Source organism: Athene noctua, chromosome Z (assembly GCF_965140245.1).
Source record: "Athene noctua chromosome Z, bAthNoc1.hap1.1, whole genome shotgun sequence".
Classification (NCBI taxonomy): Eukaryota; Metazoa; Chordata; class Aves; order Strigiformes; family Strigidae; genus Athene; species Athene noctua.
The window spans coordinates 43,353,590-43,365,279 of NC_134077.1; the positions used below are offsets into that span (position 1 = coordinate 43,353,590).

An 11,690-nucleotide genomic window follows, 5' to 3' on the forward strand; every position below is an offset into this window, starting at 1 on the left:
GAGCAAGAATGATGAGCTCAGGGAAGAGTGTAAGGAATAATGATGAATTTTCATCATGAAAGCTGAAGATACCTCAAAACAGGGGGGACTGGATGGTAACTTTTGTTTTAGGTATACAGCTGTATCAGTCATCAGACTACATAAACAGTCTTCCCTGAGATAATTAGTTGAGAGTAATGTTTTCCTGAGCTAGCCAGATCAGTGTGGGAGGGAAGTCTCTATGCCACTCAGCCCAATATAAAGTATAAAAACTGAACAACTCACAAAATCAGCTTGGAAGGGAATGACTGGCTTGAGCTGGGTTTAACCCACATATTCCTTCCCAGCAAATGGGAACACACAGTGTCATGGTGGCAAGCATTTAGAGACTAGTAATGGGAATTTGTACAGTACGTTTGTATTGTGAGTCTGCTGTATATTGTAATTGCTGTACTCTGTGTGTGCTGCAATTTCAGTATAGTGCTGTATCATTCTGATAAATCGAAGTCCTGGGTACATCTGTAAGAACCTGGTTAGCTAGTATTGGACTCTGGCTGGGAGCTGCTAAATGAGCCCAAGACAAAAGAAGAAACCATTCCAGAAGGCAAGACCTCTTCCTTTTTTTGGATTACCTGTCCCAGGTCACTGAATTTAAGATCTTCCAGTAGGAACACACATCTTTCACAGATGCAAATACTGAAGAGTTGGTGCATTTAAAGTTGACTAGTATAGCCACAGACGCTAAATCTTTAATAGTCACATCCAAATAAACCCGAAAGGAAATGAGAAACCTGCCTAATTTGCTCAAGTTCTTCCTGAGTTTAGAAAAAAGCCACAAAACCCCAAATGACTGGTCGCATAATATTCTCTCCGAACTAAAAGACCTTTTAATAGACCACTAGAATCAATTAAAATGCAGAAGACAATCACTTTTTCAGAGGTTCCAGGAATGCATGAGCCCGGACCTTACAATCTAATTTTCCTGTACAATGGGAGGAGGCAGCTACAGGAGGAACACTAGATCATTTTGCTTGACAGGCAATAAAAGGCTTGATATTCAATGCTAAATGAACTAATAGTGGCAGGACTGTTGGAGACATTTAATTACTGCAATAATTTAATTATGACAATTTAATGTATCTATTCTAAGACAATTTCTTGAAAATGTCCTTCTGAGTAACTGATTTAAATGTTTGACTTAATATTTAAGAAGATTTTCCTTTGGGAACTGTTTCTGGTATACATAGTGGATTAAACTCTGCAATACATTTTTTCAGCACACTGTTAAACTACTTCAGTCTGTATGTCACTGTAAGACCTTCTACCCAGTTTGTACAATAAAATGCTGCAGTTCCATCAAAGGATCTCTATAAAAAGGTAAAATTTCCATTGAAATCATTAACAGGCACAGAGAGAAATCTGTAACAGCAATTACTGTCATCATCTTATTTTTGAATCATGTATCCTGTTTTGCTCTTTCTCATTTATTAATAAATCATTATCATGGCTAAAATATGGCAAATAACCTGCTGTGCTTGAAACAGCAGAAGTTACAGACCTGAATTTGCAGTCATCACAGACTGTAAGCATCACCATGCTTTGGCAGATTGTGTTTTGGTTATTAAATTAGACAACAGCTCAAAACACCCCTTTCTACCCTGCCAAAACCACCTGATGAAGGTGTAAATTGACAGGAAACAGATAAGCCTATAGGCTAAAACCTAAAACAGATCTCAGGAAAGAAACAAAGCAAAAGAGCAAGTAGGAATAACTGCCTGATTCCAGAGAAGCATGTAATAGGAGACATCTTCTGAAATGGACATAGAAACTGTTTTGGCTTTAGTTTTACCCAAGCAGCTACTTTGCTTTCCTTCTTCCTACATTCAAACTGGGATTTGCTTTGCACTTTCTTCAGCTGCAAGTGAACTCCTTCAAAACTCACAGAGGACACCTGTACCCTAAACCCTATGTAGAGCTGAAGGAATATAAAAATCTCAGCAAGACAAGATTTCTTGGAAATCTCAGTTTCATTAACTTGTTGTCAACAGTTGTTAAGACCACGCTTGTAACAACATAGACAAGATAGCAACTAGAAGCAGAGAAGAAAAAAGGTCAGTGACGAAGGACTCCCTCAGCATGACAAGCAGTAATGCAAGTACTTAACTATTCATATTTTTCCCACAAAACATATCTCTGGGTTTGAAACATCCCAATTAGTGAACTCTAATGCTTTGTAGAGGTGTAAAGAGGAAAAAAGTAAACACTACACATAGGTCAGATACACTACCACAGCAAAAGGGAAATTGGGGCAATAAGGGGAAGTAAGCCAAAAATTCTCTATTGAGAAGTGGCTCTAATTTCTGCCTGTTGAAACATCAGTCCATTTCAAAACAAATCTCACTGTCCAGACTGTAAGGATTGAGCATTTTTGTCAATTTTCCTACTTTCTAACTTCCTTGAATTGTTTGCTTTATAAATAGGCTTCAGTGAAGTCAGTTACATGCATTTAAACAAATGTCACCTACTTCGTGTGCAATTGGACAACCACACACCATTCTACATTCCTATCTCTGCTTTTTAACTCCCAATCATTTTTTAGAGATGTTTATGAAATCACTGCTATGTGCAGGTACCAGTTGTTACCAATACAAACAGGAAGTGATGCAGCCCTTTTTTACGGTTGATTGTGTGTATGTAACACATCCTGCTTTCAAAAAAAAGGAAATTTTAGTAAAGGCTTGGGAAACATACTGTGCTTATTTTCCATGAAGAGTTAGAATTCCTTTCCTAGCCTGGCCAGTAAGCAGATAGCAATACAGAAAGAGAAGATGAAGGCTGTCAACCAGAAAGATTGCAGTATAGTGCTGGGGTGGGTCACAATGCAGTAATCAACTGCTGAAAGACAATTGGTTGCTTCCGTGTCAGGATTTTTTCCCCACCTCAGAGATCTGTGATCCTGACAGCTCTCATGTGCCTAGCAAGAGTCCACATCTAGCCCTAACATCACTGCACCAGGAGTTAGTGAGGTGTTTTTTTAAAGGAAAAAAAAAAAAAAAAAAGAAAAAATTTGCTGCAGGAGAAATTCAAGCCCATTGTCAGGTTAGACTACATCTCTTCTTAGAAAAATTTTTTTATAACAGAAAAGGAAATGTCAGCAATTGGGCAGCAGTCCCCTCAACCTGGTGCTACTGAAACCTGCAAGATAAGCAATAATCACCCCTCTCAACGCAATGGAAGGAACATTTACTTGAGTCAGCCATTAAACCGACTTCACCATAAAAAGGTTAAACACACAAGACCTCTACACACCACCCATCCATCAGTGTGCCTTAAATTTACCTTGCTGACTTACTTTCGATGGGCTGCTTTTCTGGAGGGTTATGAAGCTAAAATATAACTGAAGGGCAGGGCCAACAAGCACAACAGCCAGAGCGTAAGATGAGGGGAGACGGGGATCTTTGATCGGGGTGGAAGGAAACAGTGCTGAACGTCAAGAGTATGAAGTTACCCTTATATTTTCAGAAGCAGCTGACATAATGAACAAGCTCATTGCAGTCAGAGAAGAGGACATGTTTCTCCCCAGCTCCCGGCCCTGCCTTTTTCTTTGTATCAGATCTGATAGTGTTGATCTGCCTCTGACTCTCCACTATGAAACAAAGCTGCTGCTTTAGCAAGCTGAACTGTCCCACAGAAAGGCACAACCAGCACCAGAACTGGTGCAAATAAGAAGGGTGATAATGAGAGTACACAGGCAGGGGGAAGGGATGGCAGAAGCACTCCAACCACAGGGGTGTGGTATTGCAGCAACTCACCATGCCTCAGGAAATAACACTTTAAATTCCCAGAGAGCAAGAAAAGAAGGTATTCTGCAAAGAAAACAAACAATCTGCTATCTAGCCACACATGCCAACAGCATAGCAACAGTTGTTTATACATCTTTTCCTTGTCACTTTTTGAATTAGAGCATTTTCAAGTTTAATTATAAAGCATAACAGCAACAAGACTTGAGAACACTGTGGGAAAAACCCAGCATCTAAACCAGAAAACTACTTCAGAAAAAAAGATAAAAAATGTCAAGCTAGTCTTGCCAAAGTCCTGGGAAGAATTCTGAGAGACAGAACAGTTAAAAATTTAACACACCGTCTGCTTTTCATTTTTAATCAGGTATAATAAATGTACACAAAAGGATGCATCAGCATTTTTGTTCATCTTAAGTATATGAAACGGTAGGGAAAGTCGATACATGGCATGAGTGAGGTCAGAAGTATCAAGACTGGTCCAAAACATTTCAGAATGTCATGCTAAAGGGAAGCTTTTAAAGACATCATGAACAGGGCTTGATTAATATCAAGAGCTAGAATCCACACTACAAACAAGTTTGCCATGGACTGAGAAAAGTAATTTTCCTCATGTCTAATATATTCAGAAATTTCAGCTGTGAAGGCTACAATAGGGTTAGTTAGCATGATGCCATTTTCTCTCATTTTGAATGAGTTCATTGATTGAGCAAATTATTAGACTGTAAGTGCAAACTGCTGCACTACTTTGTCATGCTAAATTATTTTTAGAAAGAGTCTTAATAAGGCTGAAATAGAGGCAGCAGCATTTGAGATATTAAAAACCAGTCTAGCACCAAGCAGCTCCCAAAGTCTAATTCTGCAATTGCCCTTTGGCAGATGTCTCTTAAGGAGCAGATAAAAAAAAAAAAAAAAAGAAAGAAAATCACAGCATACTGCAATGAAAGTCACAAACGCCTGACACCCTGGATAAGTAAAAAACTACACAGTTGAGATGTGAGTTAAGACCAAGAGTTTCTAAGATGAGGACAACATTCTACCCATTACAGTGTTTATGAGAACGCTGCACTCCAACATGCTATGGACTGTATATTATCAGAGTACTTGTGAGAAGCAGTACCCTGAACAGTATAGTGCCTTCTTGATACTGCCAACAGTCCAATAATATGTATGTTCACTGCAGCACTGCACTTCAGGAGTATTTCTAAGTGCCCTCAAACCAAAAGCCTCTTCTACAGCTCTTGCCAGCTATGCTGAATAATTCTCCCCATCTCCCTCACAACACAAATGTGGTGAAAGGTTACTCCAAAAGAACAGGTTAATTTACATACTTTACCAAAGGAATTAGACTTTTTGCAGTGCTTTGAAGGCAGAGCAAACAGGTTGGAAGTTTTGTTGTGCTGAAATGTGTATGTTATATTTCTCTATGTTTCTGCAGCACTTGCAGGTGTTCTTAGCTGGCCTAATTCTGCTCCTTCTGAAATCAATGAAAACTACTTCCTAGGGATCACCAAAGCCAACATTAAATGCCTTGACAAAGCTTTGCACTAAGTGTAAAACAACCTCAATTTCACTCTCAGCCAGATTCAGCTCCCCATACCCTGTAAGCATAAGACAGCCATTGTAAAAAACAAAACAAAACAAAAAAACCCTAACAGATTTTAAATGTATTCAACCTTGCATCCTTTCCTTCTGTAAAGCAATTCAGATTTTGTAAACTAAATGCATCTTCTAATTCTGAGATGCTTGCATTTTCAATATATTAAAAGTGTATCAAACCAAAATGACAACAAAGAAAAATGTGATCTCATTTGCATGACTGGTTATCTACTGGTTTAGAATTCTGGAAAGTCTTACACACAGAATTAGAGAGCATTTAGTTTTTAAACTAAATTTCTTGGCCTAGCAAAGTGAAAACTGATGTTCATGACTTCTAGGCAGGTACTTCTACAACTTCAATATAGTCATTGGGCAGAATTACATAGCCTTTTCCTGCCAATATGTCTTTTTCTTTCTGAAACTGAACAATCTCTCTCAGTTTTTCAATTTGTCTTTCCTGACGCCGACATCGCTGTTGCGCTGTCTTGAGCTTCTTCCGTAGTTTTTCAACTTGTTCCTCCAGCTGCTGAATTCTTTTTCGCTGATGAACTGTATCCTCTACGGTATAGTTGTGATCACAAAAAACAGCAAGATTGCTAGGGGTCTGGAGAGGAGGCATCAATAATCCAATACTTGGATCTACAAATCTGGCATCTATTTGAGACAAATGAAAAGAAGGAGTTGATGGAGATGGTGGTAGTACTGGAGCTGGTGGTGGTGGTGGTGGTGGTGGTGGCAATGGAGGAGGTGGTAGTGGATCTTCTGGCTGTTCTGCAAATTCTTCAGGCTAGAAACAAGAAAAAAAGTAAATTTTCATTCTTGACATTGTTTACAATGCAACTCCCTTTCCACATCCCCAGAATAACAACCAGGACTGAAATTAATAAAAAAAATTTCAAAGCCTACATTTTTAAAATTGACAAAGAGTTCTGAGCCTGTTTTGTTTGGCTTCTCAACAGGAAATAGTTTTAAGCAGCTCCATTTTCACGTCTCTTTGAAACTCAAGTCCTTGATGTCTCAAATAAATCAAAAACTGAAGAATGTAGCAATCACTCTCACTTGAAGACTTAGGTCAAAAACATCCATGATTACCTAAGAAGCAAGAATACTGGCTGCCGTTCCATAAAACAGAGTTCAGCTGACCTAGTAACTCATCACTGCCATCCCATTCTCCTTTGTTCCTCCTCCTTTCTACTGTATCTTACCATTATATACTTTGAACCTATCAGCTCACTTAATCAAAAACACAGCAGAAGTGGACAGTCTTCTGCTGAGGCAGAATAAGGGTCACCTACTGAGGGGGCTGACAAAGTGGCAAAGCAGAGACATAGGCACAGCAAGGTCTGCCTCTCAACAACTGGAAGGGTCTGTGTCACTGGTTTGGGGCTGCAGCATAAGGGCTTAGTTTCAAGAGACATGATGAACCAAAATAAACAGCTCTTCAAAGGCAAAGCAACCCTCCCAGCCCTGGTATTTACTCTTTGCTCTAATATAGTAAGTTGCTAAGATGACAGAAAGCTGTTGGCTCTCCCATCACCACTGCAGAATTCTGTCCTTCACTAAAAGTCAAAGCAATGCAACACAGGGTATGACCTACACCTGAATTGGCATGTGGAAGGAGTGAGAAACAGGACTGCACGGCTGGCAGACGGGATGGAGAAGGGAGAAGCACGATTCTCCCTTTTGGCAGCAGCAGAATATCATCTGGCTCAACTCCACATGAAAGTGCAGTCTTTATCAAACTGCTCTCAACAGATTCACTTGCACAGTTCAGGACAGCACGGATCCCTCATCACCTGAGTACAGACCAGAGCAGAGAATCAGACTCCTTCTGCCCCAAAGGAATTCAGAAATGCTTCCGTGCACACAATGATTTACAAAAAAGCACTTTTAAACAGAAGAGCTTGCATAGTGCCTGTCAAAAAGAAAGCCTAAGATATTATCAGTGAAAGAGGCACTGGACCAATTTTCTAACTACCCACCTGTTGCCAGCATTCTTACCAGACACAAAAGCATGAAGACAGGGAAAATATTTATCAGAACAGCTGACAATCCTCAACATCTAAATATCAAGCTCATCAGATCTGAAGGTCAGCCATTAACTTCCTTGAGTTGACATCCAAACAAGCTAATACTTGATCTTGGGGAGGTCTAGATATCCCTCTTGAACAAAGTACAACACTTGGCAGACAGTCACTGAGAAGGCAGTTTGGTGATCGGTGTTGAAGGGAAGTTTCACATGCACTCAAATATGACTGATAGCTTTAAAGTACAAGACCAGCCAATCAGCACTCTTATTTCTCAATCATAAGAAAGTGCTGCTAACAGTGGGTCTATCTAATTCACACATGAATATTCTAATCAGTCAGTTTAATTCACACTTGAATATTCTAATCAGTCAGTTTAATTCACACTTGAATATTCTAATCAGCTAAATCCACACATAAATATTCTAATCAGCTATCGCTTTCAAACTTTTCAACTAAAAAACCCTTCAAGGTAAAGATGCAATTGGCAAAGAGAAATTCACCCCTGTTGGAAATACAAGCAAAGATCAGATCATTGCTGGACAGCTGAATTCACACAGAGACTTCTACATGCAGCTTATCCAGCACATGCTACCTCTAAAAATACATTACTATTGTCACAATGTACCACAGAGAACTGATCATTGCTATCACTGACACATCATAAGTGACTTCTAATTACTTCTTACGGCCAATAAATGGTTCTCCTAAGACATAAGAAAAAGAGTTTCAAATACATAATGCAAAAGATAAAAAGCTGTATTTCAAAATCTGTGTGGATTCAATTCCGAAACAACCACCACTATTCTTTGTTATTTCTTTTAGATATGTGGCAGTTCACTTAAAAGTGCCGTGAGACAAATAGGAATAGCACTAAATCCTTCTCCACAATTAAACGGCACTCTTTTGTGTGTTTTAGATCCAGGCATGATAATGAAATGGGGAATGTGGCTCATCACTAACTCTGCTGCACCAACTGCACTTTTGCAGATTCCCCTATACATGCATTCAACTTTTCAACTGTAAAAAACTTTGTAACTATTTTACACATGACTAAGAAAATGTGTGTTGTGCAGATAGCAAGGAAACAAAAAAACTTGACACAACTGTATTTACCTAGAAATTGTCTGACTGTCCTTATATACCTTCTGCTTATATTCTCTGTTATTAACCACTTTTCATTTTTCAAATACATTCCATTTTTACTCCTGCATCAAATCCAATATTATATAGAAAGAGAAAAATCAAGCAAGCAAAAGTCCAAGTCTTCCTCTGTGCACTTCATCCCATTAGGGTATTTCACCCCCTAGACCTATCATATTCATCCTCTCCTTTGCCACTTTCTCTACAGCAGAGTGGTAATCTATCTAGTATTTCATAGCCAATACAGGAGTTAAGAATCAAACTCTTCCACTGTTATCCTTTAGTTATTACATGAAGAAGGAAGAACTCATAAATGACTTGCATCTCCTGGTAATCTGCTTTAGCAGCACAGTTAAGGGAACAATACATCTCACAAGAGACTACCATCAGAAGTTCAGGTACAGAAGTTAGGCACCAGTCTGGCTTACAGTACAAGATAACTGTTAAGGCAATACAGAGATGGTCTTAACACAGACAGATAGCAGATACAGCTACTGTTCTGCCCCTTCGTTTGCAACTCACTTTAACTCTGTGAAGCCAGGACAGAGCCCTTTAAAGAGGACAGTTAAGTTTCAGAATCAAGGTCCGTCATCTTTACAGTGCTAGCAGTAGCCATCACTCAGCACAGGAGAGTACAGTGCAATTTGCAAGAATTATTGAAGGCTCTCTAAAACTCCCAATATATGCCACAAATACAGTTGAACAACTTAACTACAGGGAATACTCTTCTACTTTGCTGCCATTCCATTTAACTCAGCACAAGGTTTTTGAAGTTACACTGCTCAGGCTTCTGCATATGCACTCTAGAGCTGATCTGAGATACTGCTATATATACTACATGCTCCAGGGCCTCGGAATGCCTCTGCTCTGGTCAAAGCAAATGAGAACAGATGTTGGATGTGTATCAGGTGCCTGCAGGTACACGTGCTCAGCCAGTACCCTTCGCAATCTGCATCTTCTCGCCACCGCTCTGCTACATCAAGCCCTGCTGGGCTAACACGAGCAACACACACGCATTCCAGTATCTCAGGCTACAAGAGCTCTGGATTTACCTTTTCACTGGGTTCAGTATAACAAAATATTGTGGGCACGGCATTTTCTTTCAAAAGCTTGTTGTTGCATTCCCTTTTAAAGCAATCGGGAGTAAAGTGTTCTGAGCAAATGCTGCTATACTTGGTCGGCTTGAAGTTTTTCCTTTTAACAGCAGCTTCCCATTTCTTGCAAAGATCGGGTCGTGTAAGAGGAAACCTGTAAATAAGAAGCACTTTCAGCTTTTTTGGAAAGCTTTGCAACACGGGATCGGGTTACAACTAAGTGCTGCTGTGACCGACGGACTGCACGATCGCTCGGGTTTTCCTCCGTCGGGCTCATCTTCGGAGCCAAACCCCTCCTGGCCATCCAGACCCCGCGCGCGGGCCGGGCCGAGGGTCTCGGCCCTCCGACGGCCCCGAGGTGTGTGGGGGTGCCCCTGGCCCGGAGAAAGGCAGCGAAGAGCGCGCTGCCCCCCGGCTCTCCGCAGGGCCGCGCGGAGCCGGGGGCGGCTCGGGCCCGGCGGGTCCCCCCCGCGCCGCCGCCCGCCGCGCCCCGCCCCCACCGGCAGGCCGCGCGCCCCCTGCCCGCAGGACCCGCGCGCGCGCCGCGGCCCGGCCCCTCCCCTCCGGGCCGGCGTCCGCGCGCGCCCGCCGCAGCCGCGGCCCCGCCCCGCGGCGGCCCCGCCCCGCCGCGCCGCCCGCGCTCACTTGTGGAAGGAGATGGGCTTCTCTTTGTCGTATCGGTTCCGGCAGCGGTAGGCAGAGCAGGACTGCACCATCCTGCCGCGGCCCCGCGGCGGGGACACCGCCTCGCGGGCGCCCTTAAATCACGGCCGGGCACCCATACTGCCCCTTCCGCCCCCCGCCCGCCACCCTCCGAGAGGGACAGGAGCGGGACGCGGCGTCTCCCAACTCCAAGATGGCGGCACCAGCTTCAGCGCAACTCTCGCGGTGATAGCGCGCGCCACGCTGGCCCATTGGCGGGCCTGCGCGCGGGGGCGGGGCCTGCGCGGCTGTCCCTCCAATCGGGCCGCAGCCTGCGAGCGCGAGCCGAAGTTCTCCGCGCTCCGCCCCCTTCCCTGCGGCCGCGCCCCGCCCGCCCGCGCCTGCACATCTGGCCCGCGGCGGCTGCGGCTCCCGCCCGGCCGCCCGCTTCCGCGCAGGGCCGCTGCGGGGCTGAGGCGAGGGGCGGCCGGCCTGGTTTGCCGGGGCCCGTGCCCCCGAGGGCCGCGACGGCCGGCGCCCACCCCGCGCCCGGGCCTGCAGAAGCCGGCGGAAGCGGTGCTCGCGCTGCGGCCGTGCCTGCGGGCAGCGAGAGCCGCCAGGGTGCGCTTCCCTTCCGGGCGACGTCCGCGCCCCTGGCCGGGGATGCTCGCCCCACCCGGCGGGCAGGGCTTCGGGAGGGCTGGCGTGCGCGGCGCGGTTGCCACAGGCTCAGGAAGTTGGCCCCGTGGGAGCCGGAGGCTTGCCAGGATCTCCTCAGCAGTAAGAGGGGGACGGGTCGGGGAGAAGGAAAAGAAAGCAACAGAAAGAGCACATCGCGATAACACAGCTGCATAAGGATATGTAAAACAACTACCTTACTCTCACCAAAACCTGGCTTGCAGGTATATTGAAATAAATTGATCTGTTGTTACAAATAAGTTTATTTCAAGCAACTTCCGCGTTTTTCCATCCTGTGGGCTCACCTTCAACTCTGCATTAGATCAGCAAGTAAAACCATCCTGTATAGCTGACCAACAGGTCTTGTCAGAGGACTGACATCTCTGCTGTGTATCACATCATACTCAGAATTTCTTGTCAATGACTCCAGAGCCAAGTCAACCTCCCCAGCTTTTTCTCTGCCCCACCCAGGACCACGTTTTATTTTCAGTCTGCTTTCCCTCTCTGCGCTTGCTTCGTAAGGGAAAGTAGAGAAGCTGTACTGACTTTGGCTTGGAGACTGCAGCTTCTCTGCCTAGACAACCCTCTTTGCCCAGCTACAGAGAAGGTACTACTCACTGCCACTTGCTCACTCAAGAATACGACAGGAAAATCTTGTACAGCAAGCAGCCACAGGAATACTTCCAAAGCCGCTTGCATTTGCTGATTTCACTACTTGTGTTGCCTGAACA

General features: G+C 43.9%; 1 protein-coding gene across 1 annotated transcript; it reads right to left on the reverse strand.

Moving 5' to 3' along the window:
* Window positions 1-4,102: 4,102 nt before the first annotated feature.
* Window positions 4,103-11,160, reverse strand: THAP1 (THAP domain containing 1). The gene is made up of 3 exons (XM_074931773.1): window positions 10,285-11,160; window positions 9,598-9,793; window positions 4,103-6,162 (listed from the first exon to the last, which is right to left on the reverse strand). The coding sequence occupies exons 1-3, from the start codon at window positions 10,353-10,355 to the stop codon at window positions 5,710-5,712; spliced, it is 720 nt and encodes a 239-aa protein (XP_074787874.1). The 5' UTR covers window positions 10,356-11,160; the 3' UTR covers window positions 4,103-5,709.
* Between the last annotated feature and the right edge of the window lie 530 nt (window positions 11,161-11,690).

Excerpts from the sequence above, each read along its gene's own strand:
- THAP1 (XM_074931773.1), bottom strand. The coding sequence starts at position 10,355 with ATGGTGCAGTCCTGCTCTGCCTACCGCTGCCGGAACCGATACGACAAA. Across the intron at positions 9,794-10,284 it reads AAGCCCATCTCCTTCCACAA|GTTTCCTCTTACACGACCCG; the intron begins GTGAGCGCGGGC and ends TCTTATTTACAG. Across the intron at positions 6,163-9,597 it reads ATACTGAACCCAGTGAAAAG|CCTGAAGAATTTGCAGAACA; the intron begins GTAAATCCAGAG and ends TCTTGTTTCTAG.